This window comes from Drosophila elegans, unplaced genomic scaffold (assembly GCF_018152505.1).
Source record: "Drosophila elegans isolate 14027-0461.03 unplaced genomic scaffold, ASM1815250v1 contig_814, whole genome shotgun sequence".
In the NCBI taxonomy this organism is placed as follows: Eukaryota; Metazoa; Arthropoda; class Insecta; order Diptera; family Drosophilidae; genus Drosophila; species Drosophila elegans.
The window spans coordinates 178,056-202,648 of record NW_024546167.1 but is presented as its reverse complement, the minus strand read 5'-3'; the positions used below and the strand labels follow the sequence as shown (position 1 = coordinate 202,648).

At 39.9% G+C, this 24,593-nt stretch overlaps 1 protein-coding gene across 5 annotated transcripts; it reads right to left on the bottom strand.

Moving 5' to 3' along the window:
- Window positions 1-7,344: 7,344 nt before the first annotated feature.
- Window positions 7,345-24,516, bottom strand: LOC108141841 (rho guanine nucleotide exchange factor 7). Of its 5 annotated transcripts, XM_017265430.1 has the most exons (9): window positions 24,109-24,515; window positions 18,352-18,736; window positions 18,085-18,285; window positions 16,993-17,413; window positions 16,661-16,900; window positions 12,836-13,265; window positions 11,977-12,213; window positions 9,882-10,757; window positions 7,345-8,390 (listed from the first exon to the last, which is right to left on the bottom strand). In XM_017265430.1, exons 2-9 carry the CDS (start codon window positions 18,687-18,689, stop codon window positions 8,197-8,199), a joined length of 2,937 nt encoding a protein of 978 aa, XP_017120919.1. In that variant the 5' UTR covers window positions 18,690-18,736; window positions 24,109-24,515; the 3' UTR covers window positions 7,345-8,196. The 5 variants fall into 5 exon arrangements, with proteins under 5 accessions (XP_017120919.1, XP_017120920.1, XP_017120915.1 ...); XM_017265431.2 differs by lacking the exon at window positions 9,882-10,757 and having other exon boundaries at window positions 24,109-24,514; XM_017265426.2 differs by lacking the exons at window positions 7,345-8,390; window positions 9,882-10,757 and adding an exon at window positions 14,314-16,588 and having other exon boundaries at window positions 12,109-12,213; window positions 24,109-24,516.
- Between the last annotated feature and the right edge of the window lie 77 nt (window positions 24,517-24,593).

Genomic DNA, 24,593 nt, shown 5'->3' with positions numbered 1-24,593 from the left:
TTCCTTTCTTGTTTAATTTAATCTTAGTTGTATGTTTTTACTAAACCTTTCTTAAAAAATCCAAATTGATTACAGCTTACGTTTAAGTTTCATTTAATTGAAACTATATTATTCTTTAAAATACTAATTAATATACTGCTTAACATTAATGTGTTAATGTAATATAATAAAGCCAATTTTGCAAATCTTTTTCAACTGTTTTGATACATCATTTTTATTTTATTAAAAGATTTAAAGCTTGGAATGAGTAACACCAGCGCTTTTATGAAATTCTCCAGGCTATCAGCTTAAATACCAGTTTCATTTCGGGTCTTTTCCTTCGCATCGCATCGCATTTGGCCATCGCGCATTTTTAAGCACTTTTTAGTGCTTTCTTGTGCTCGTCTTGTGTTTTTGCGAGTGGCTGGCATCCCAAGGCGGTTCATCCCAGCCCACCGCAGCCCATCTTGGCCCATTCCTGGCAATGGCCAACCCATTCCCAATCCCAATACCCATTCCCCATTCCCCAGAATGGCCATTCCATTTTGGCTCGGAGCTCATAACAGTTCTTGACGCGCTTACCTTTGAAATTAACTGGCCCGGCCAATTCCAGCGTGCGTTTTGGGCCATTCTGAGTGACAACAACGGCGGTCATGGCCAGAAGAAACTAACTAGCCACGCCCCCCTGGTCCCGCCCCCTGCTAATCAACTGCGTATTTCAATTTACCGTTGTCAAAAGCAAAATATAGACAAAAAAAAACGAGTGGAGGAGAAAAGCTACACTGAAGAAACATACTACATAGAATATATGTATAAATTCAGTTATAAATAATATTGTACATAATAAATAAATAGCAATGAATAAATTATATTGTACATTTAAAACAGAAGAAGTAAAATTTCATTCAAATATAAAACTTTTCTTTAAATAATCACTTTGAAATTTTAAGATTCCATAATTCTAAGCTCGGTTTTAACTAAAATAGGTTAGCAAGTTTTTTATATTGATTATTATAACATACTACATAAAAAAACTAATAATATTATTTTGTCCCATTTAAATATGGTTTAAATTAAGATACTCACTCGTGAAAGGTCAAATTTTCTCGGTGTTCTGGAGCCGGATAGTGACTAAAAAACAGGGAGTAAAGAACAAGAAGTGATTTTATGAGGCGGTACTTAAGTTAATTCTGATTTTTATGCGACACCCGTTAGTTTCGGCATATTATTGCCGACGCTCGGCAATGGAGTTTCCGCGGATCCAGGGCCTCCGGAGTCCGTAGCCGACAGTCGTGCAAAATGGTGGGAGATCTCTGTGCCATTTCGTGGCCCTGCTCCATGCTCCATGCTCCCTGACACCCTCCACTCGGCATTAAGTCATTTTCCCATTGAATCTGCTCCAGATTCCCACACAATTGCTCTCTGCCCACTTGAGCTTCTACCTCGCACTTCTCTCCCTGATTTATTTATTTTGCTAGGTCTTACTAATTTTTATTTGCTTGCAATTTCCAACTCTTTCTCGCAATAATTGCGAAAAAAGCTAAGAAAATAAACGGAATTGGGCGCGCAGGGCGAAAGTGTAGTAAGCCACCTTAAATGGGTTTGGGCCATTAAATCTGCGGCCAGATGAAACTCATTTGGGCCGCTTTGTTGCTTTCCTCACTACTCGCCGGATTTCTATAAAGCGGGCTATACATATAGCCTAATGGGTCTCTGTGAGAGCCATTCAAAGATAATCACCGAAAGCTGCACAATTAACATTGCCTGAGTTTGAGCAGATCCGAGCGGGATGATTTCGATTCAGTTAAATGTGATGGGCAAGCGAATTGAAAATCTACAACTTAAGTGAATTTCTAATAAAAAGCGATTGTGTCAACTTTAAGGAATTTCTTTTTAAATGATACCAATTTGTTTCGTAACATATAAAAATATGTGTTGTCATTCTAATAAAAAACCTTTGGAATATTTAATTATTAACAAGAAAGCAAGCAAACTTCGGCATGCCGAAGTTCATATACCCTTGCAGCTATTTCAAAAACTAAATACTCTTGAAAAACTAAATACTCTTGAAGCTATAACGATTTGCAGCTTAGTTATAGTTAGTCGATAGTTCCTATGACAGCTAAACGATTGTTTCTATGGGAGCTATATACTATAGTCTTCCGATTATGATGAAATTTAAACCGTAATTCTGAAATATTTAACCATTACTATATCTCGAAGAACTAACAAAAAAATTAAAAAACACCAAAGTCATAATTTTTTTAAATTTATTTTTCCGAGTGTTCCTATGGGAGCTATATACTATATATTATATTTGTTAAGACACTTTACTACTGGGTCCAATCGATCATGCATTAGTAAAATGTTCTCAAGACACTTAAATTTTTTTGGTCAGTTTCCACAATCATCTCGTCCATTTATATCATTTTAAATGGGTTCTTAAAATTTAAATAATTTCATTGCAGACCTTTGCTGTTCCCTCATTTAACAAGAAATCTGTTTTACAACCAAATCGTACTTGAGAATCCCACTATTTCAAACCACTTTTTAGGAATACTAATTCGAACTTTTCCCAAGCGAAGCTTTTCCCAGAATTTTCACTTTGCATTCCCCAAGGTCTCCCACTCTTAATGCTCCACAAAGAATGCCCATTTCACTATTAAATCTTTAAGCCGCATCCCGCTGCGATCCCGATTTTCGAGAGTCATGAACCCAAAAGCCCTAGACCTCGTAAGATCCATAAAAAAGAAATGATAAGAGGGCCCAAGGGAACGAAACACAGACGTCAACAGACAGCAGACAATGCCAACGTTTTACTAACTTAATTCTATACCTCGCATTAATCAGGCCCCTACACAGCCCGACATAATTATATGATTAATAAGCTCCATTGTGAGCGAGTGAGTTGTTGGGTGAGCGTGAAAATGAAAGTGCTGTCGATAGAGTGGTTGTGGAAAAAGTATGAAGAAGGGAAAGGGGAATGGGGATTTCTTAGCGCACTGCAATTTGCCGTTGCACTTTTCGCATTTGCTTTTCACATCCCGCAACGCACAGATTCCGTTATTATACATTGTAAGCCCGCGATATGGCCACCTTCAACGTTTCCATTGTTTGCTTTTAATTTTCGACGTGCGAGCGCAGACAGGTGCAATTAAAGGCGCAGCAAATTGCATCGCGATCATTTATCTAGCGGCTCGAAAGCCCCACATATAGACGCCGTGGTGATGACTTATTACCAGACTTTACTTGAGAATTTACAATTACATTTGTATAATAAAGTTGTAAAAAATAAAAAATTAACTCTACTTATTTTAATATTTTTCTCTACTTACAAAATTTTGAAAATGTAAATTACTGTTTATATTTTATTATTTATTTTTATTTATTTTATTACAAACAATGTTTGTAACATAATTTAAATTTTAAATCTAACAGGAACTATTTTTAATCTAATATTTTCTACACTAATTAAAACAATTTAATAATAAATCAAGCAATATGCACTGTGTTTAATATTAAGATTAAATAGTTAATTTAAATATTTAACTTAACATTTAAGAAAAATTATTTTGTATATATATTTTAAGCAATATGCATTTTGTTTAATATTAAGATTAAATAGTTAATTTAAATATTTAACTTAAAATTTAAGCACACATACATATACATACATATGTATGTAATTAATTTAAATCTTTTGATTATAAACGCCCTAAATTACGAATGTTTTCTTTTGCTTACATTTTCTAATCGCCAAGCTGCAGCACTGTCTTGATTTGTTCAATTTTGGCGTGCGGAAAGTAGGTGTCAATCGCGCTTTCGTTGGGCATTAATAACACCAGTCAATAATAAATAAATATACCCGATGTGTCCCGAAGCTGGCACGTTCGCTTTGAATGTAATTAGGGTCACCTGCGATGGAGCCGGAGATGGAACATGGAACATGGACCGTTAGCGGTCAGCCAGCGCACCACAACCAATGTGGCTTGACTTCGGGCCAAATAACAACACCAAATGGTTGCTGACAAATGTCAGAGCACGTTGGGCAGGTAAACCTTTTTTAATAGTTTTGCCCTATTAATATTACCACGAACTAGCACACAGCAAAAAAAAGTATAATCGATTTGCAAGATAACACCTTCAAATATAAAAAAAAAAATAATCAAACATTTCTGTACAACTGGTTTTAAATGATTTTTATAAAAGAATAAATAGCTATTTTGCTTTTTAATTTTAAGCTATATTAAAATCTAGGTTGTTTTTCTAACAAATTCGTTTAAAGGCTTCATAATTTAAAGTAAATTGCTATGTTTGAAACCAATGTTATCAAAACGTCAAAATACAAGAATTCATCATAATTATTTAAATAGGAAGTACTTTTAATATTTCATTTTGTACAATATTTTTAACCATCTTTAAACCAGCAATAAATATATTTTTGAAATATTGTACTTTTGATAAGTTGATTGTTCTTTCGGTGTGTGCATATTCTAAAGCAGCCATCGACTAGCTGCATCAGATATTGAAAAAACTTAGCGGGTCCCGTGAATTGGGTTAGAAGCATCGCATTGCACGGGTACCGATCGGATTGAGCTATCGATGCCATCCAACACTGCGTATGCCCATGCAAATGAGAGTACGAGTATCAATGATGGGTCGTTCTGTCTTCGCCTGATTCCATGCCCGCTATTTACGATTAGCGGAGATGATGAGCTGTCGACGATGGATATGCGGTGGCCAATGTGGGTCACACAGTGTTTCTAGGCTGCTGTTGGCTAATGTCTTCTAGCGATTTTGCATGCAAGTTTTGTGCATTTGAGAGTCTCTAGCCATTTACTGCATCATTTAGATATTCAAATTCAATCTCGGTCACAAATCACAAGCAATAAAGAGCAATGGCTGCCTGAAGACTTACTGCTGATAATCAGGAGGCTGTAAAGCAAGCAGCTCTAGATAAATACTTGGTAAGTAAAAACTATAATCACGTTATTATGACCACACAACCAAGAAATTACAGGCAAAGTTAAAAAAACCGTTATTGATAGTTATCAAGGAAAGAGGCTTTAAAGTTTAAGAAATCAAATGCAAAATATATTAATACATCATTTAAAAGAGTTTAATATAATTTAAGCAGATACATATTTTTCTGTGTGCAGTTGCCCATACCTGTAATTAAATTACCTTGGCAAAGAAAAGTAAGTTAAAAGCAAGCTATAATTTACTTAGCGGATCAGTAAAAGTTAATCTACTACTTAATATTAATTTCAAGATTAAATATTTCGTGCTTTGGTTTGCTTTGAATTCAAAGAACTCTGTTTACATTTTTAGGAGAGGTATATCATTATACCAGGAAATAATTAGTTGAATACCAAATAAAAGGAAGGAATTCAACCGAGTAATTAAGCATGATAAATTATCTAGCTGTAAGCGTACTGTCTCCGCCTTAAAGTAATTAGTTTATTCCAGCTTGGAACGGATGCTAGAAAAAATCGAAGGTGCTGCAAGCCATAGTTTACAGCAATTAACAATAGTTAACTGACTTAATGGAAAGGTATTTTCTCCGTAAAGTGAAACAAAAGTAAAAGGCTTAGTCAAATTCAAACTGCCAGTTTTTATGTACTAACAGAACTCACAATTAACTTGAAGTACGCTTGGATATATTAATATGTAATAATATGTGCTCAACTACTAACAACTATGGTTAACCAAATGAGACAAGCCATAAAACACAACTGCGGCTTGCACCATAATTTTAATTTCAGGTCAGAGATACCAGCAGATGGAACTGGGATGCTAACATCCATGGGTTAGTGTTGAAAATGGGTTAACTGTACGCGAACCAGATGGATTATGTGGAGCGACTGTGGGCCAATTAAGACTTTACTTTAGGAGCCTCTGGCTAAGAGAGTTAATTCTAGTGCAGAGCCAGTTTTATTTTTCCCTACCTGCCTAGCCATTCAAGCCTATTATTTTAGTGGCCGACTAAGGACGGGCATCAGCTCGATACACAAGGAGAAAATTAAAATATAAAGAAAATATAAATAAATTACTAAAGCGAAGTTTGTAAAAGGTGAACTCTATACCCATTCTGATATATTAATAAAGATTAAGTGTGATTTTTGCTCAGACGATTACATTTTTTATTTTACATATAAAGTTGTCATTTGGTCAATCAAAAATGATCTCAAAACGATACGAATTTGTTAAGAGGCCTTTAAGTTTTAAAGGCTTTTATACTTAAATTCAAAAAAATGTTCTAAAATAAGATATAAAATAAAAAACTTTTTAAGGGCAACCCCGTTCCGATAATTTTCATGACTTTTTTAACAGTTGTTTATCATAAAAATGTAAGTTATCAAATTTTCATTCAATAACTTAAAATATATTTTATTTTTTCAAGATGTATCCAAGGTGTTATATCTTTCCTGGTTATGTTAAGCAGGTATGCTTGCACTGAAAATAGAACGAAACTAAGTATCCATACAGTTGAATAGATTTGCAATAAAATTATAGCCATAAAGGCTTTAATTCTTTGGGACTCTTCCCAGCCAAGCCGCCAACATCCTCTTTCTCCGCGTGTATTGCTTGATAAATTGCCAAGCAGCCAGTAATTGCTAATTATTAATAATTTAATGGATGGAAAATATGAAAGACAAGCCAGGCGAAGAGCAGCGCTCCAGTGATTGTGATTAACATTAGAGTGCGAAGCCGCAGGGCTGAGGTGCCACAATATCTAACCGTTTAGTAAAGCAGCTGCAATAAATTTTGGCCAACAAGCTGGGGGAAGGTGGGAGGTGCCTTTTTGCCAAGTTGCTAGAGAGATTGCATGTGAAAACTTCCGCAAGCCATCGCATCCGCAAGTCCAAAGTTTAGTTCGCACCCTGTTTGTTCCACGGCCCCAAAAGCGACCAGGAGGAAGTGGAAGTGGAAGTGACACATTCCGGCCAAGTCAGCCTGCATTGTTCTCAAATCCTTACTGACACACTGAAATTGTTGTGCCAACAATGTGGCTCGCTCTTGACGTGGTTTGTTGCTCATTTGTCGCCATCTGCCGCTGCTGCTGCCTCCACCTTTTTCCCCGCTGACTGATTGCAATCTCATTACGTTCCCCGGCAGTCCGACATGGGTTTCCTCTTTCAAGTCGCACGAAGCAGAGCAGAAAAATCCCCAGGCATTCCGAATTATTCAGCAAAATTGTCAGACACAAGCGTTAGCGGTTATACATTGTTTTAGACTCGTTAAATCGTTAGGCATTCTTAGGATCCGGAGTGGTTTCTGTTCTGTTCTGCTTATGTGGGTTCCGATTGCAATCGCCAGTTGCTACGCGAAATGTACTCGTAATAACTCAATGAAAAGCTCTAATTCATTTACATTTGTGTATATATTATCCAATAAATGTTCTAGACATAATACGTAAATACAACTTTTTTGAGCGACGTTTGTTGTTTGTTGCAGCTTACTAAAGTATTGGCACATTTTTTCAGAATTTTGCATTATCCATTTTTAAATCATCATCCAAACATAGATCAAAACTGGGACTAACTGTTCTCATAACTTACACAAGCAGCTTTTAAGAATTGCATTAAAATAAGTTATAAACTAAAATATGTAAATCTATGCCAATGCAAAGTGCAAGTTGTGCTAAAAATTAATAATAGGGTCTTAATCTAACCGTTGTAAAAAAAATATAAATAAATCAGATGGGTTAATTACGGATGTCTTGCTCAAATCTTTACAAATTTAAAAACAATCTTTAAATTTCAAGAAGTTTTGTTGTCAATACAGTTTAGCATTTTTCGATACAAACAATGTTATTTATCAGACAAAAATGTAAACTTATTGCTTTAATACTTTTTGACATTAGAATTGTTGTTTATAAATCTCAAGATTTTTACATACATCCTTAATGAAACGCACAGAAAAAAGGAAAACAAAATATATAGAATCGACTGCTCATTAATTAAACACACAATTGGCATATTGTCCATTCACAAATATACATACACATATATAGTAATTCGGTAAATACAATCCATATACGATTCCATATCTAGATAATTTTTTGGTAATTGACCCACTGCCCCCCTTGGAGATGCAAAGTAAAGTATCTAAAAAAAGGTTTAAAGCTAAAAGCAGCGGCGGCGGGTATAGTTTCGGTGTTTGGGTGATCGGATGACCGGGTAATCCCCTCCAGAACCCGGTTCACTTGCATAGTCAACACTTGGGCGTGTTGGCCCCGCTGCTCACGCTGCTCGTCTCCAAGTGCTGCATCAGCAGCTGCTGGAGATCGGCTCGCAGGGCGCGCTCCTCGTTGATCTGGAGCTTTATCTGGGACATATCCTGCTGCATCTGCCGTATGGCGGTCCACAGTTGGCGCAAGGTGGGGGTCATGTCCTCGTTTTCTAGGCCTGCTTGTCAATTTGTATTGATGTTTTTCGGTGGATAAAAGAAAATCGAACAGAGAACAGAATATGTTAGTGTTGTGTGTGAGAGATCATTAGGGGATCAGAGTGGATTAATGGCATATGTACAAAATGTGACTGTGGACGAGTATAGTAAAATGTTTAAGCGAAAATAATAAGTCAAAGCCATTGCTAAGAAAACATAAAAAGTGTCTATCTAAAACATTCTAGGGCTATTGACACTTCAATTCATCAATCTATGGGCTACTCTAAAGGTTTAAAGGTATATCATTTTCACTTATTATTATATTATTGAACAACAAAACACAACCACACAGACAAACAAAGGGAGATTCATCTTGTAAAGGATTTTATTCATGGTTCGCTTCAATTCGTTGAGTTATCTCTCTCTTTTTTCTCGTTCGTCGACAAAAATCAACTCAATTGCAGTACAAACGTATAAACTGGTTAATAGTAGAGTATATAGTAGTTCATTTGGTTAGACAACGTTTTTTCACAAAACACTTACAAAATAAGTTGGTTTATTCTTGGGTCAATAATGCACAACAGTAGGTTACTTTGATTTAGTTGCTGAATCTAGCTATTTGACTAACATTTATAGCGCACTCTTTGATTACACATTGCACACTCTTTGATTTAATTGCTTGATAGTTGGCAGGTAACGCACATTTAAATACAAAACTCACTAGGTCGATATTCTCCGAAAACACAGATGCAATAAAAAGTACGGGTGTATTCTAGTAAACAGTTTAGACTGTGTATTCTATGGCAAAATTGTGTTCCACTTTCGTATGGGCAAGTAAAAAACATATAATTTTAAAGCCGTGGACGGAAATTTAAAGTCCTTCTGTTTCGGCTACCTTCTGTTAGCTAAATTAAAGTCTATAAAATTGCGAATTACGAAATTCCACTTCTGTGGTAAGCATCTTTTATCAAATTATCGAATAGCATTTAAGTCTTTTCACAAATTACAAATTAATATGTAAAGCTAAGTTAGAGGTAAAACAATATAAGCTAAGCACAAATTCTAGACGCAAGGTAATTCGCTCAGCTGCCTAAAAAGTCTTAAATATAGAGTCTGACATCTGTGCGAATTTCAATGCAGACACATCAAGGCGCAGCTTAAGGCTAAGACAATCAAAACAAATACATGTTATTTGTCATTCGCTTACAACATTATTTATAGTATAGATCGCTGGTCTAGAATCTAAGGCTCGTGGGCATTCAAAAGCTTTGCGCAGCCACAAAATTCAACTAAAAATCAATAAAGATTTGCACTCAGAGCGCATTCAAAGCAAAGCATCTGTATCTGTATCAGTAATTGGAGCTGGAGCTGTAGCTGGAGCAGCAGGATGCGAATGCGGATGCAATATGCGGATGCGATGCGGATGACTGATGAAGGCAGCATTATGAGATGCCCTAAAACCCCGACTCAAAGATGGTTGATCTTGCGCCACTGTTTCATCACAAAATTACCGCAACACCAGCTGCCCGACTGCCGCTTGCTGCCATCGGCATTGAGTTCTAAAGTGGCTGAGGTTGCAGCTCCATTGCTCCTCAGCAATTCCCGTTCCCGTTCCACATCGCTGTCGTCCGAACGATCCCCGCCAGCCAGTTGAGGAGTGCTCCTCTGAAGCGTGCTGGTCCGCAGGGCTCCGCCACAGTTCATCAAGTAACCAGCTCCGTAGCCTGCATAGCGATGCGAAGTGGAGGTTTCAAAGGAGCGGTTCAACCGTCGATCGTAGAGTCCCGGATGTCCTGTCGGATTTGGCTTCACTATGGTGGTGGTCGGGGATCGCTGGTACGACTGCTGGGCCACCAACTTCGGAGCAGGCTTGTTCTTCCTGGGCAGCAGGGGTGAGGTGCACACATTGTCGTAGCCAGAACCAAAACCACTCTTCAAGCGGTTAAGGGACTTCCTGGTGGCCCTCTCCTCGGACAATGCCCTCTGGTAGTCCTTGATCGAGGGCGATCCTCCTGCTCCTGGTCCAGTTAAGGAGTATCTTTGCGCAGGCGTGGCATTCAGCGAGGAAGACACCGAGCTGGAGTACAGGTTAAAGTTGTTGGGACTGGCCTCGCGCCAAATAAACGAAGAGTTCAAACTGCCGGCGGAGTTCTGACGACCAGTTTGCTGCTGTGTGTGATGTGGCTGCTGCTGCAGGTGTTGCTGCTGCAGATGTTGCTGTTGCTGTTGCTGCTGCTGGTGCTGCTGCTGCTGCTGATGATGATTGAGGTAGGGTGAGGTGCCGATATTGGCTATGAAAGGCAGCTGTGGATTGGAGGTCGAGAAGGTTTTGCTCGTTTTCAGCTTGCCGCCGCGGATGGGCAGACACGGAGTCCAGGGTTGTAAGGCTATATAGATCGATTTGGATCAGGTCGGATTGGAATAAAGAGAGAGAGAAAAATGAAGAGTTTTGAAGAAACGGAAAAACGAAATACCGACAACACGACAATACGACAACAGGAGGGACGAATAAAGAGAACCAAAGCCACAGAACCAAATGAAAATAAAGGGTTATAAGCGAAAAGATCACAACGCCAACAAGGAGACAATCACAACAATCATATGAAAAGAGGGTGAAATAAAGAAAGAATTCAGGATAAATGAATTGTATTGTCTACAAGGATGAGGACAACACTGAGTTGGGAAAGCGGCCAGAGGATTGCAACAAAAGACACCAGTACCATTACCAGTAGTAAGTGTATGGACTATTTTTAAACCAATTAATACCATTAGGTGTGAGTAGAATCAGGACTGTGGAATGAGTGTGCAGGAATGGTTAACAAAAAACCTTCAACCATGAATCCAACATATGTACAGGATGTGCAAGCTTAATGCTAATGATAATAAATCAGTCAAATGAACATGTTTTTGGTCCGAGGAATGGGAATGCGGGTTGGAACGAACGGCGGTAAGAATAAATTAAACTAAAGTTTACATGGGTAATGGGGTAACAAAAACAGTATTTATTTAAAGTAAAACACAAAATAGATCAAATTCAATTTGGTCAATACAAATAATTATAGTACAGAATAATTGACATTATGTAAAGCAAAAAACTTTGGTTTCCTTTGCGCGCTGCTTTAGCACCAATTGCAGAGTTGAGTTTGTGGATCTTAAAACGAAATCAATTGCCAATTTATACAACTAAAAATCAATAGTTTCTCTTACAAATAATTTGGTAATCGGTTAACAATGTGTAAGCTTAAAGTTAATGGTTCAACTAGCCTAATACAATATTTTCGGTTAAATTTGGAAAATTGATCTTGGTTTAGTGCAACTTCAGAGCCTTGTTATGAATGAATAAAAATCATGAAATTATTGTGGAGCAACCAACCAATAAAATGATAAATGGTTTGTTCTTAGCGCCTGGATTCTTAAATGAGTCTGTGTTTGTGTGAGGATTGTACAGCTGTGTGTGTGTTTGTGAGTGTGTGTAGTAAATAAGCAGATTAGCTAACAATTTGTAGCTTTTGTTCTTCAGCAAATGATAATCAAACTTGGTTCGGGGAGCACATGGAAATCCTTACAGCTAGATGAAGCACATCTGGGATGGCCGGCGCCACTTACCCGAGTGGATGGTGTTCCTGGCGTTGTTCTGGTAGGCGGCACAGTAGGCCTCGAACACCCGGAGCACCAGGGCGTCCTCCTCGTAGGTGGGCTGGTTCTTCCTCCCGCTGCAGTAGCTGGCCAAAGCGTTGCTGGAGCTGCTGCCGCCACCGCTGCCGCTCCCCGATCCACTGGTGGCATTCAACAAACTGGGCCGCAAAGGCGGGGTGGGACGCAGGCAGCTGATGGTCCAGTTAGCTGGAGATATAAATCATGCGTTAGTTTACGCTTTAAAACTAATTTCAAACAACTAACTTAAGTAATAAAATCGATGAAAATAGACTAGAAATAAAAACAAAACACAGAAAAACAATTTTACAAAATGTAAATGTAAGAAAAAAGCGTTTTTCAATATTTAAATATATATCTACATATATATATATTTATTTTATATTATTTTTTATTTTTAAATAATATAACTTATTGATCACTATCTAAAAACTAAACAAGCTAAAGATTAGCAATTTAGCATACTGATTACAGTTCTGCCCATTCATCGCAAATGTATTTCAAAATCCACGTCTACTCAAACGACTACATATCGCGAAATTCTATTGGGCGGTATATGTTAGCGCGGTCGATATCTATCGACACACCAAAAATTTTCAAAATCTAACAATTATTTCAGACGATATTTAGGAATTAAAATCACAACAGATGTCGATTTAGAGTTTATGGTTTGCCGCTTGCGAACAAGAAAATCAAATTGGTTTAAAGAGTTTCTGGATTGGTACAGTCGGGAATTATCTGATTTTTTGTTTCCGATTTTCTTGATTTTAAGACACGGGTTGTGTAAGGCTTAAAGAAGTCGATGTCTCACCCTTTGTGCTTCCTTTCCTTGCGCTTGGCACCCCCATTCCCGCCGCTGCCGCCGCTGCTGCTGCCGCTGCCTGAATTGCTGGACTGGCGTCCATGGATGAGGCCGGGACTGGAGCTGCTGTCTTGCTGCTTGGTGTCTGGACTGAACTTGATCTGGGGCCGGCTGCCCCCAGATGACTTGGCAGACTTGGTGGTTGTTGTGGATGCAGATGATGTGGTGGAGGCTGAGTGGGCGTGTACTGATTGTAGCTGAGATGGTGGTTGAACGATTGGCTCCGTTTGTGATGCGACATCGAGTTGGTTGCCGGTGATCCCTGGTGGCTGTTGCTCCCGCCGCCGCTGTTGTTGCCGCTGGGCGGGATGCTGCTGGGCGTGGCCGGTGGACGGCCGCCGGTTGGCAGGAGCAGGCTGTGGCCCGATGGCGGTGACATCTGCAATTTAAGACATAAAGAGCACTTTTAATATGGATTCTTACTGCACACATCATGAGCATTATTAAGTAACTTAAAAGTTAGTTAAGTGATCGGAGAATCTCTTGGTGGTCCGCTGTCAACAGGATCAGCGGATCAGTAACAACAAGGACAACGTACAACGGCAGGCAGAGGCAGGTTGTCCTTCAGGCAATTCCTGCAGCGAGCAAAGCGCAGCAAGCAAATCGAATTGAATGCGTTTGTTTGGTTTGGTTTGGTTTGATTTCGAATTTACATTCTCATTTCGAATTTGTGTGTTGCTGAGCGTTAGATAAATGTTTTGTAATTCGTTTAGCTTTTGGACAGATGAAATTTCAGCTCAAACATAGAAACAAAGGATGGTAGCTATATTTCTGAAGTTCAGGGATCATCTATCGTGGTTTATTAATAAACGTGATAGTTTGAATATCAGTTATTTTGTAAGTCTATGTATAGTTGGCAACTTCACATTACATTTTAAGTTAGCTCATCATTCAATCTCCTACACATATTAATTTGACCAAAATTTTCAAGCTAAATTTATTGCAAATTATACCTTTTTTCTGATTAAGACCTAATTTTCAAGGTACCAAGACTTTATAAAAAATTTTGAAGCAATAACTTTTTATATAGAACACTTTTGTTTTGAGAGAAATTATGTTACGCCGAATACTAATTCTAAAACCCTTTCTTGGCAGAAATTTCTATTTGATATCAAGAGATCCCAATAATCGGTCACTGGGTTAGTCAAACAATGTGCTGATGAGGAAGCGTTGTGTGGTTGCGAATGGAGACATTTTTTGGACGTGCTGCATTTGGCCAAATGGTTGCTGGTTGGTCTGAGCATTAGGGTCTTTTTTGTTTTGTTGAGACATGAGTGAGAAACATGAGAGAGCAAAACGAATTTACAAAACAATCAAACGGAACACGTGCACGGAACAAACGCCGCCGGACAGGAGAACCGGGGAAGCCATTTGAGTGGAATCCCCTGGGTCACCTGGCCGGCGACCCAACTCTTCGGTTTGCTTGCCTTCTTCGGCGCCGGAAGCAACGCGGCCCGTGCAAATGGGACAGTCGAGTGAGGAGGAGTCGTGGATGGAGGCGATCATCCCCTCGTCCTCGCTGCACAATGGACAGCTGGAAGATGAGGTGGTGGTCGTCGTATTGGTGGTGCTAGTGTTGCTGCCATTGTAGTAATCCGCGCAGTTCTGGCACACCGAGCAGTACAGGGCACCCTCGCTGTAACCGCTGGCCCCCAGCGAACAGAAGCAGCTGGAGCACACCGATCCCGAGTCCTTGGAGTCCTTGGAGGGCAGGCTCTTGTTGTAGGCGTGTGCAATGCCGCGCACCACCTCCGGTGGCAGGCGCTCCTTCTTCCACCAGTGCGCATACATTCCCGATCGGAAGGTGGCCTGTGGTCCCAGTCGATCAGTGGAACTCGAGCTAAACAGGAGATCGTTGGACGGGACACTCCTGTTGGTCTCATCCATGCTCGAGCTGGAGGGCAGGAATATACTCCTCGTGTTCACTTGCACTTGGGCAGAGCTTATGCAGGGGAAGTCCTCCTTTCGATTGGTGGGTGTAATGGGTTCATCAGGCAGCTGAGGCTGCTCATCCTCCAGTGGTTCCACAACATCCTGAGTGGCCTCTGGGGTAAGGAACTTTTCCCTGAACATTCCGCATACATCAAATCGCTCCGGCTCCACGTTATCCAGCATATCCTGGCCTACGGCTTCCATGGGAAAGTAAGACTCCGGGTTGGGAGGATCGGGTGAGGTTATAGTGCAGCTGCCAGCCATTCCGCTGTCACTGGATCGCGGACTGGGACACTGGGAGCTCTCGCAGCAGCGGCACTTGGTGTCCAAGTGGAGGTCCGGATCCCGGCGCGGCGGCGGTGGTGGAGGATCCGGGCGATTGGACATCTGTAGGAACTGATAGCTGATGCACCGCCTAATGGAATCCCTACTCCTCTCCGGCGGAGGATTGCGCTTTTTAGAAGCAGTATCAATGCAGAGTTCGGTGGTGGAACTGCTTCTTGCAGCGGCATTTGAATCCGCCTTCACATTTCCCGTCGACGGACTGTCGCTTTTGTGGGAAACCCTTTTGTCCGAATTGAGTTTGTGCCCCGGAAAGGGAGTCAGCTCGCGCTGCAGCGCCGGAGGATTCGCCACGACCTCGTCGTAGTTGTAGAGTAGCTCTGCCTGCAGTTTATCCGGAGCAATGCGACAGGCCGCCGGCAGATCCACGGAACTGGAGTGCAACTCATCCTCCTGCTCTGCATCCACGCTCTGCATCTGCATTTCTTGGCGATCGCGCCACGTAGGCACATATACCTCCGTGTTTTTGCTCTGATTAAAGCGATTGCCCACGAATATGGTGGGCATGCTGTGCCGCTCTGTCGGCGAAGCTGGCAGTGGAGTGGGTGGCTCTTGGACACTGGACTCCCGGCTGAAATCATCGGGCATGCTGGCCAGGTTCTCACAGGCGGTGAAGGCTCCGCCCAATCTGGGCACGTACATGGAACTGGCATCGGAACTCTGTTGCTTCAGGGCATGCTTTGGTGGCGGTTCCTCCTCCACACAGTTGGTGACGCTGCCACCTAGTCCCAACTCCAGAGTTGCCGTAGAGGTGTGCACACTGGAATTCCGAGTGGTAGACTTTCGAGCCAAGGCTCTCAGAGCCCTGGATCCTATAATTAGCGACTCTTTTTTGAGTTCGTTGTGAGCCAATACCTCGTCCGTGTCCACAGAATCCAGCTTGATGAGATTAATGGAGGAACAGTGCCTTCTGGCTGCCGTGCCATGGTCCACAAAAGTGCCCGTGGAGTTGCACATGGAATCGTTGCGCTGGTTCTGGTAAAACTGCACATATTCAAACGGATCTGAGTCGCAGGAATGCAAAAAATCATCCTCAAAGTCATCATCATCGTAGCTCTCCGAGTCCGTAGGCAACTCGATGGCATCCTGCCGCTCCAGTTCCGACTGCCCCGAATCCTGGTTGGCATTGAGATCCTTCAACTTGGCGGACGCCTTGTGGCAGCGCTTCTTACGCAGCGCAATCCGCTTGAGATCTATGCTCTGACGAGCCTGCGGATAGAGCAGCATCTTCACAATGGCACTCCTCAATCCGCCCGCCTTCACGAGCCTCGAAAAGTGGGCACTCAGATTGGCGTACGGAGCTGTGGGCGGGTAATTGCTGGGTGGAAGAGTCACTCGGAGTGGACGCACCTGACCAGGAGGACTCGTGTAGTAGGCACAGAGCGAGAACCGTGTGCAGTAGCCCCGTGAATCTAAGTGTTGACTAAGCTGCTCACGATTTAAAGTGTCGCCAAAACGAAATGATAATAGGGGTAAATCGAATAAATGTAGACTACTTACATGAGCGGCATTAAGGTGACCAAGTGAGGAGTTGCTCAGATTGCTCAGTTGCCGTTTAATGCCCATCGGCAGGCTGGGATTGTTTGCGTTGAGCAGCTCCACCCATTTGTTGGCCTCATTTGGACCCTGGCAGACAGCCACAATGCGATCGATCAGAGGACTGCTAATCTCGAAGGCGTTTTTAATGGCATCCGTGTCCTCCAGGCGATTCACAATGATCCCGGTTAAGGGAAGTTTGCCCTGCATTTAAAGAGATAATAACTAAGTTCACTGTGGTTTAAAGTAACTAATTATTTATATTGATTTTTCCTCATTATGCTTGTGTGGCATACCTCGTAGATAAACGCACTCATCCGCTGACTAACGCTGAGGAAGAGCAGCGTTTGTGGGAAGAGCACAAAGTATCGATCGCGATGGTCCGCTCCAACTGCCACGCTGCCCATATGGATGATGTCGCCAAGGGTGCTCAACTCCTGGCCCTGCCATCCACGCACTGGACCCGTGAGCACCTGCAGCTCCAGCTCCTTTTGGCGCCGTGTGGCCGAACAGGTGGCAGCTATGTCCTTGTACACGGCCACACTCCGCTGTGTGTCGCCGCGATCCGGATGACTGCTCTCCATATGCCGCTCCAGTTCCTGCAGCATGGCTGAGTATTTGTCCAGCCGGCGGAAGGGCTTCGATAGACCCGTAGTGAGCACAAGTAAGCCTGGAGTGGCTGCTCCCTGTCGTTCCATGTACTTTTCCAAGTCATCTCTTGGGGGTACAAATAAATATGTTTAGAATGGTTTAATGATAGGTGCTGTTAAGTCTAATTTGATTTGCCCAAGTGATTATATTTTCAATATAATCAAAAGTATTAAGTTACTTTTTACAACAAATTACGTTCTTTGTTTATTATTATTAACAAAATAAACTGTTTTTGCAATTCCGAAAATCATAATTAATAGAAATTTTTCCTTGGAAATCGATAAATGTAAGCAAACAAAACAGAAACAAGCAATCGTATCAAATTAGGTTGTGCTAGGTTTAACAAAAAGTTAAACATAAAATGGAGGTACAAATAGGATATGGAAGAGTTAAAAAATAAAATATGCCAAATTTTAAAAAGAAATAGCAAAACCAATTTCTTAACTTTTAATGAAAATTAATTATATATTGCAATAGTAAGAATAAATTACTAATTGAATCCAAAGTGTCATATCTCATATTTAAATTACATATAAAAATCATAATATTTAACTAATGTGAAAAATATTGGGTAAAAATAGCAATAATACTATTTTTCCAAAAAAAATATTTTAATATTTAAAGTAACTAAAAACGCCAATAAATAAAAAACAAAGCGAAAAATATTTAAATTGAGTATGAAATACTTGGATTTACTACGTTTTTTATCAGTGCAAAAAGCATAAGGTTAGACTCACTTGTACTTGTCCAATATGACAATGGCCTTGGGATGTGCAGCACAGTAGGCCTGGTGGACCTTCTTCATCAAGGGAGCGCTGGTAAGGAACAGCTTGCCGACTCGATCGTTGCACTCCTCGATCTGTATGAGCAGATCCTCGTGCGTTCGCACGATCTCCACAAAGTTGCACATCAGCTGGGCGTACTCATCCTGGCTAAGACTGCATGGAGAGAAATTCAGTAAGGAACTCAAATTACAGAATTACAGCTAATATACGAATGCCTACATCTGAGTCTGTTGCATGGGCTCCAGGAAATTCTCGAGCAGTCCCTGCAGCTCGGCCACATGGGCTCGCTCCGAATCGAGCAGATCCTTGAGTACCACCGATCGGTACTCCTGGATTTCCTCCGGCGGCCGAATGGTCTCCGCCAGAGGTAGCTGCACCTTGCACTCGTTGACATAGTTGCTGGGGAACCAGCCAGTCTTGTCGTTCAGCGTTCCCTCCCACCAGCCGCCATCCTCCCGCTGGGTGACAGTGATGAGATCGCCCTTCTGGAAGCACAACTCGTCGTTGTTGCTGCCCATGAAGGAGTACTCCGCCTGCACCACCAGTGGCTGGTCCATGGTCGAGCTGTTCAAGGCTGCTCCGGATCCGCACTAGGTTGCTTTAACTGAAACGAGGCAATTGAGGTATTGAACTTGAAATATCAGCTAGGCAATTTGCTCAATGGAACGCATAGCATATGTGAGCAACATATCTATCTATCTTTCTATCTCTTTAAATACAGCACCTACGCATTATTGCAGCGATGATTGCTTGGAATTCCTCTGGCTTTTTTTTTTTTTGGCAATTGCCAGGCAAGCAATAAATATGGCCCCCAGGAAAAGAAATTATTTTCAAAACATCTGTCGATAAAGGCGTGCGCAAGTTTCTTGACACTTTGGAGCGGAGACTCCCCTACGGACGTTATTTTCTAGCCCACTGGAAAACTCGAGCGATGGCCAAGGTCACACAAGCAGGGAAAAGCCATTACGAAAATTGGGTAAAAATCACTCAGTTATTGCGAAAGGAAAAACATTTCGCTTAGGGCCATAAAAACATTTTGAAAAACCGGACAGGCCAAAATATAAATCATAAACAACGACCATGTCATGTTTGAATATATTCACGAGCCAGTTTTTTATGGGTTGTTCGAACAATTCTTTAAGAGATCAACACATTGCAAATCGTTGAATGTTTATGGTAATCGTTAAACACTTTCGTTGGCGGAAATGGGTTCGGCTTTTCTGAATTCTGAAGGCAAGTGCATTTCGATCCATGAAATCAGTCATCTATATAAAGAAGCAGTTATGAAAAAATATTTTCGGAAAAACTCATGAACTGTACAGCGACATTGGAAAATGTTAATGCCACACACAATAAATTCTCAATGTTTCATAGCACACTGAAAATCTATTGTGTATGTGCGACAACAACTTGTAAATAGTCGAATAATAAAAACGGGGAAAAGGTACATGGACTTTAAGAATAGTAATGAGTCATTTATAAAAGTCATTTCATTTTTGGAATTGGTATCACTTCGTCAATATTAATGTCTAAATATCACGCATTTATAGCATAAAAATCGGTATAATGCTAATAAATAGTTTATACATTTAATTAAATATTATACCAGTAGCTCATGTGAAAAAACTCTATCTCAAAGAGTAATAACACTACACTAAACAAGACAAATAAAATAAATAATCTTTCTGTATTCTTTGTAGAACCCATATACCTATATATAAATAGATTAATCACATTTTTGCGCTATTGCCTCAATGAGTGACAGCAAAAATATGAATAACAAGTTTGTTATTTTGCCCAAAAACACTTTTTTTGTGCTGGGATACTAAAAATAAAAAACCGCCGAAAATATACATCTTTGCCGACTCGCAAAGTCCCATATGGCAGACGGGAATTTGTCTATTCGATAGTGGCTCTTCCGAATAATTATATTACAGCTCCATAGAGAGAGAGAGAGAGAGAGAAAACACCGCCAAAATTATTGAGATTAATCAAACAATTTTCCTAGGAATTTAGACCGAAATTATTTCCCTGAGGCAAGGTCACGTTTTGATTGCACACACGAAAGAAAATGCCTTTAAATTGTCGCCTACTCGCCACTTAGACACTGAAGTATATTTACCCGCTAAACAGTCTGTTATATAGAATGATATATACTTTTTCAACAATAAATTGTTGATCGAAAATTTGCCGTTTTCCGCCGTTTCTGCTTTCAGACGTTGCACCGCACGCGTTCATTGCTTCAGCGAAACTGTCGACCAGACGACAGAACACAAAATACAGAAAAGCGGAAAATACAGAAAGACTGGCGACAAATGGCAGCCGAATTTTCCACAGCAACCGAAAGTGCCACTCTTCTCGGGATCGTGAGAGAATGGAATTTATTTTCACATAGTATATCTGAAACGTTTTCGAGCGGATACATTGCATATTTTCACCGAAAATCAACAGAGATGTGACAAAAAAAAAATGGATCCGGGGACAACCTTTTCATCATCGTTTCCAAAATGGGGACTTCAGGGGACCGTGTTATATCTTAATTTTATTTCATTGAGAAATAAGCGACGGCAGCAGCAGAAAAATGCTTCTATATGCTTTTTGCTTTGTGTTTTGAAAAAACCCATAAAAATATTTGTGCCAAAATATATGCGGAATACTTATTGGATGCGAAGTCTTCCATGTTTGCGGGTTCGGTCATCAATTGGGAACTTCTGCATATTAGTAGGTCTTGGTCAGACCACTTTCTGAATTATTTTTGAAAATTTCACCTGTTCCGTTCAGTTTCCTGTTGGTTTATAGGTATAACATATGCCTGTGATTCATAAGCTATGTCCATTGAATATGGCTTCTGTCACAGATTACCAGAATAAATAATACACATGTTGTTATCTAAGTAATAATTTGGAATTTTGATTTTAATAGGATTATGTCTTTGGCAACGTTGCTTAGATTAAATATCTTTTCAGATCTTATGCTGAGATTTAATTTATAGACCTTTCCATGTAGATATGATTTATTTTTTGGTTTAAAATTATATCCAATTTGGTAAAGAAACCAATCTATGTATATTTTAATAGTAAAATCAAGAGAAAATCTTTATATGATCGCATTACCTAAAAACCATCTTAATAAGTTAAGAAATGGTACATGGAATTCATTTACTTAACATATATTTATAGCATATACAAAAATTTATAATTCAACCTTTTACAATAAAGAAGAATGAATATAGCCAAAAGAATTAAAAAACAAAAATGAAGATTACGAGCTTAGGTAATATTTGAATCAAAATAACATAATTTTTAGATAATAGGATTCTTCAACTTACAAAATGGAATAATCTAGTATAACAGTTTTAATTGAGCACAGAATATCTGCTTAAATACGCTTTGCAATTACAATGCAAAAGCCAAGCCAAATCTATGCCATTTCCCCACCGCTTCGCCTGACCCTGAAATCATTTTAAAAGTCCATGGCCGGCAACAATCAAATTTCCGTAGGTGGTGATGCCGCTGCTGTGGTTGCAGTGTTCCAAATGATGCAAGTGGAGGTCAGATTTGCAGATGCAGATACAGAGATGCACACATGCATATATGTACATAACCCTTTGAATTAAAAGCCACGACCGCAAGAAATTTTAATTAATTCATTAAACTTGCACATGGCGTCGCGCAGAGCAGCATAGTGCAACCCCAGATACAGATACAGCTACAGATTCAAATTCAGATTCAGAAACACTGGGCCCACGCTCGCTAAATTTACGCGATCTCTTGGTTATAAGAGATCTGTCGCTAAAGGCAGAAATCATATGAATGTCCTACGGCTTCCGGAAATGCGCAATTTGACGAAGAAAACGTCGCATCGGACGGAAAACCTTAAATTGCCGACTGTTTATTTTCGTGGGGCAACCGAAAACGTAAACAACGCCGAGAGATGTGAGAAAATTGAATGGCTGTGCTTTTGTTTTGCTTGGCGCAAAGTCAGAGAAAAGACAAGCAAAGGCAGAGCCAAAGACAAACCAAATTTATGCAGTTCTATCTTGTCACGGCCGGATCCGGATCGCTTTTAGGGACTACTACCTCGACCGAACTGCACTCGATGCCCCTTCAATGTGTCAATACCGAGATTTACAGGCTGCTGCCACCACTTGAGATGCATTTCCTCAGATATATAGACATAATATAATTTGATTGCTTCGCCAGTATTTATAGATACTTCATGGCGGAGGAGGAAGTCTTCGGTGGATCGGTGGATGTGGGCGCACAAAAGAGGTGAGCGAGTGGGAGTTCATAGCTGGAGGAGATCTGAAGTTCTCATATCGCACAAACCGAAAAACGAGGTCAACAGCGGAAATATGAACAAATTATGTTCCCTAGCATCCACGAATGAAAGTGCATGAATTGACGGCCAGCGGTTTGTTTTGGGAAAATATACAGATATTCCTGAAACGCTTTCATTAAAGCGCAAAAATAGCAATAATAATGCAGAACGAGGAAACCGAAATGAGGCGAGTGCTGGAGACTTTCGACTTAATTGTACCCATAACATTTAGGTAGTTTCGTAGTAGTTTCGAATCATTTGAAAATATTTTTGAATTAAATTAAATTAAATAAGTTTAATATTTGAATTTTAAATGTTTAGAAATGTAACAAAATATATTTTTTTAAATAAAACAAAGTAGAATAGTTTTATGAAGATATAAAAACAATCTATCTATCCAAGTAGTTTTTGGAGTAACATATTATATTATATAATTTAACATTTTTTAAAGACTGCTACTAAACTTAGTGTTTGCCTTAAGCTGAAACGAATACCTCGTTTGAGAATAAAGTAAAGAAAGCATCTGCATTCGGTTTTGCCACCACCTTTCATAGAAAATTCTCTTGGCAGCGGTTCAAAATTGTTTGGGTAATGATGCTTGTTGGTTTTGTGGATCCAATTGGGGGTTTTGGGGTTTGGAGGCAAATGGCAGGTCCCGAAACGTGCCGGCAGTGCAGTTTATTTTCACAAAGAATGCCACTGGACGAGAAGAAGGCGGCAACAAACAAACACTTGCCACAGGAACGGAAATGGATGCCATGTAGGAGCCTTTGCTATTGACCCAATGGATTATGCAGGCGGCCTCATGAACTTCGTCGACCTCTTGGAGACGGCGCATAGGAGACTTCCCCGAAAAACCGGCAACAAATTACCAAATGCACGAGGAAAAGGAAGTTGAACAAGAAATGTGTTGAGATACAGAAGAACTTCCTACTTAACACACAAGAACAATTCTCGAGTCTTTCGATAATCATTTTTTTGAGGATCACCATTGGAGATGAATGAAATTTAAATTCGAATAGAACATAAAATTAAGATTTAGCAACTTGAACCTCTATCTACCACAATAAAATAAAAACCTTAGGTTGTTTTTTGCCATATTTTAAAATAAATGTGTTAAAATAGAATTGAAGGTTATTTGAAGTTATAAAACTTTTTAGAACTAAAATAGAATTACGTGGAAAAATTTACAAACTGAAAGACAAAAGTTGTCTGGTCAATGTTGTTTTGTTAACCGATTAATTAACCAATTAATTAATTAAGGACATTCGATAGATAACTAAAGTTCCTGTAGTAAAAGGTTTGTAACATTTTAATAGAACTTATTTAAAGGAAATTCAATTTATAAATAAAAATTTTAGTACATAAAACAACTTAGAATATTTACCTGGGCATCAGCAGGATTTAAATTTTTATTCTAGAAATGAAAAGCTTTCCTAAGAGTTTGACTTACAGAGGTCGCACTGTAAACTGATGTAGTGGGGAATGTCTATAGATGCCTCTATTTGGATGACGCATCGCAGTGCGGTAGGGGTTAATTTTCTGATGCCACTGAACCTTTGGCCAGACCAATAGTTATGCAAAAACCTGAGTCATTTTCCCATTTCCCAGCCAAGCTGTCTATGGGATTTTAATGCCTTTTCCTTAGTAACTCACCTTCAGCTGCGTTTCGTTTTAACAAACATTTGTTGCTCCGTTTGTTGTTGTTCGTTGTCGTTCGTTGTGCAAAAATAGATATGTGAGTAATTTTTCTTCACAATCGTTGCTTAGGTGGCTGTTTCACTCTTATTATTATATACACAATTAGTTATATACCAAAAAGAGCTCACTTTTCACTATTTATTGCCCGATTTTCTGTTTTCTGGCCGATGCGGAATGCACGCACAAGTACTCCGAAAAACTTGTTTACTTTGGTGCCGATGGTTTGTTGTATAGGTCAATCGACAAAAGCACTTTTTAGGTTTACCAGGAGTACCTATTTTAGCACTATTAACAACAGTATTTTCCCATGGCAAACATAAATAAAACGTAGCGCACGACCAAAATAGAAATAGAAATAGAGATGGAAAGAACATCGATGCCAGCATCGACTGTTTCGATGTTTTCATAGTATAGGTCTTATCGATGTTCGGCAGGGATCA

Bases quoted from the DNA above. Each gene is read 5' to 3' on its own strand.
- LOC108141841 (XM_017265426.2), bottom strand. From the start codon at position 18,689: ATGGACCAGCCACTGGTGGTGCAGGCGGAGTACTCCTTCATGGGCAGC. The intron at 17,414-18,084 runs GTGAGTCTAACC...TGTACCCCCAAG, and splicing joins GTCATATTGGACAAGTACAA to AGATGACTTGGAAAAGTACA. The intron at 16,589-16,660 runs GTAAGTAGTCTA...AATCGTGAGCAG, and splicing joins GTCACCTTAATGCCGCTCAT to CTTAGTCAACACTTAGATTC.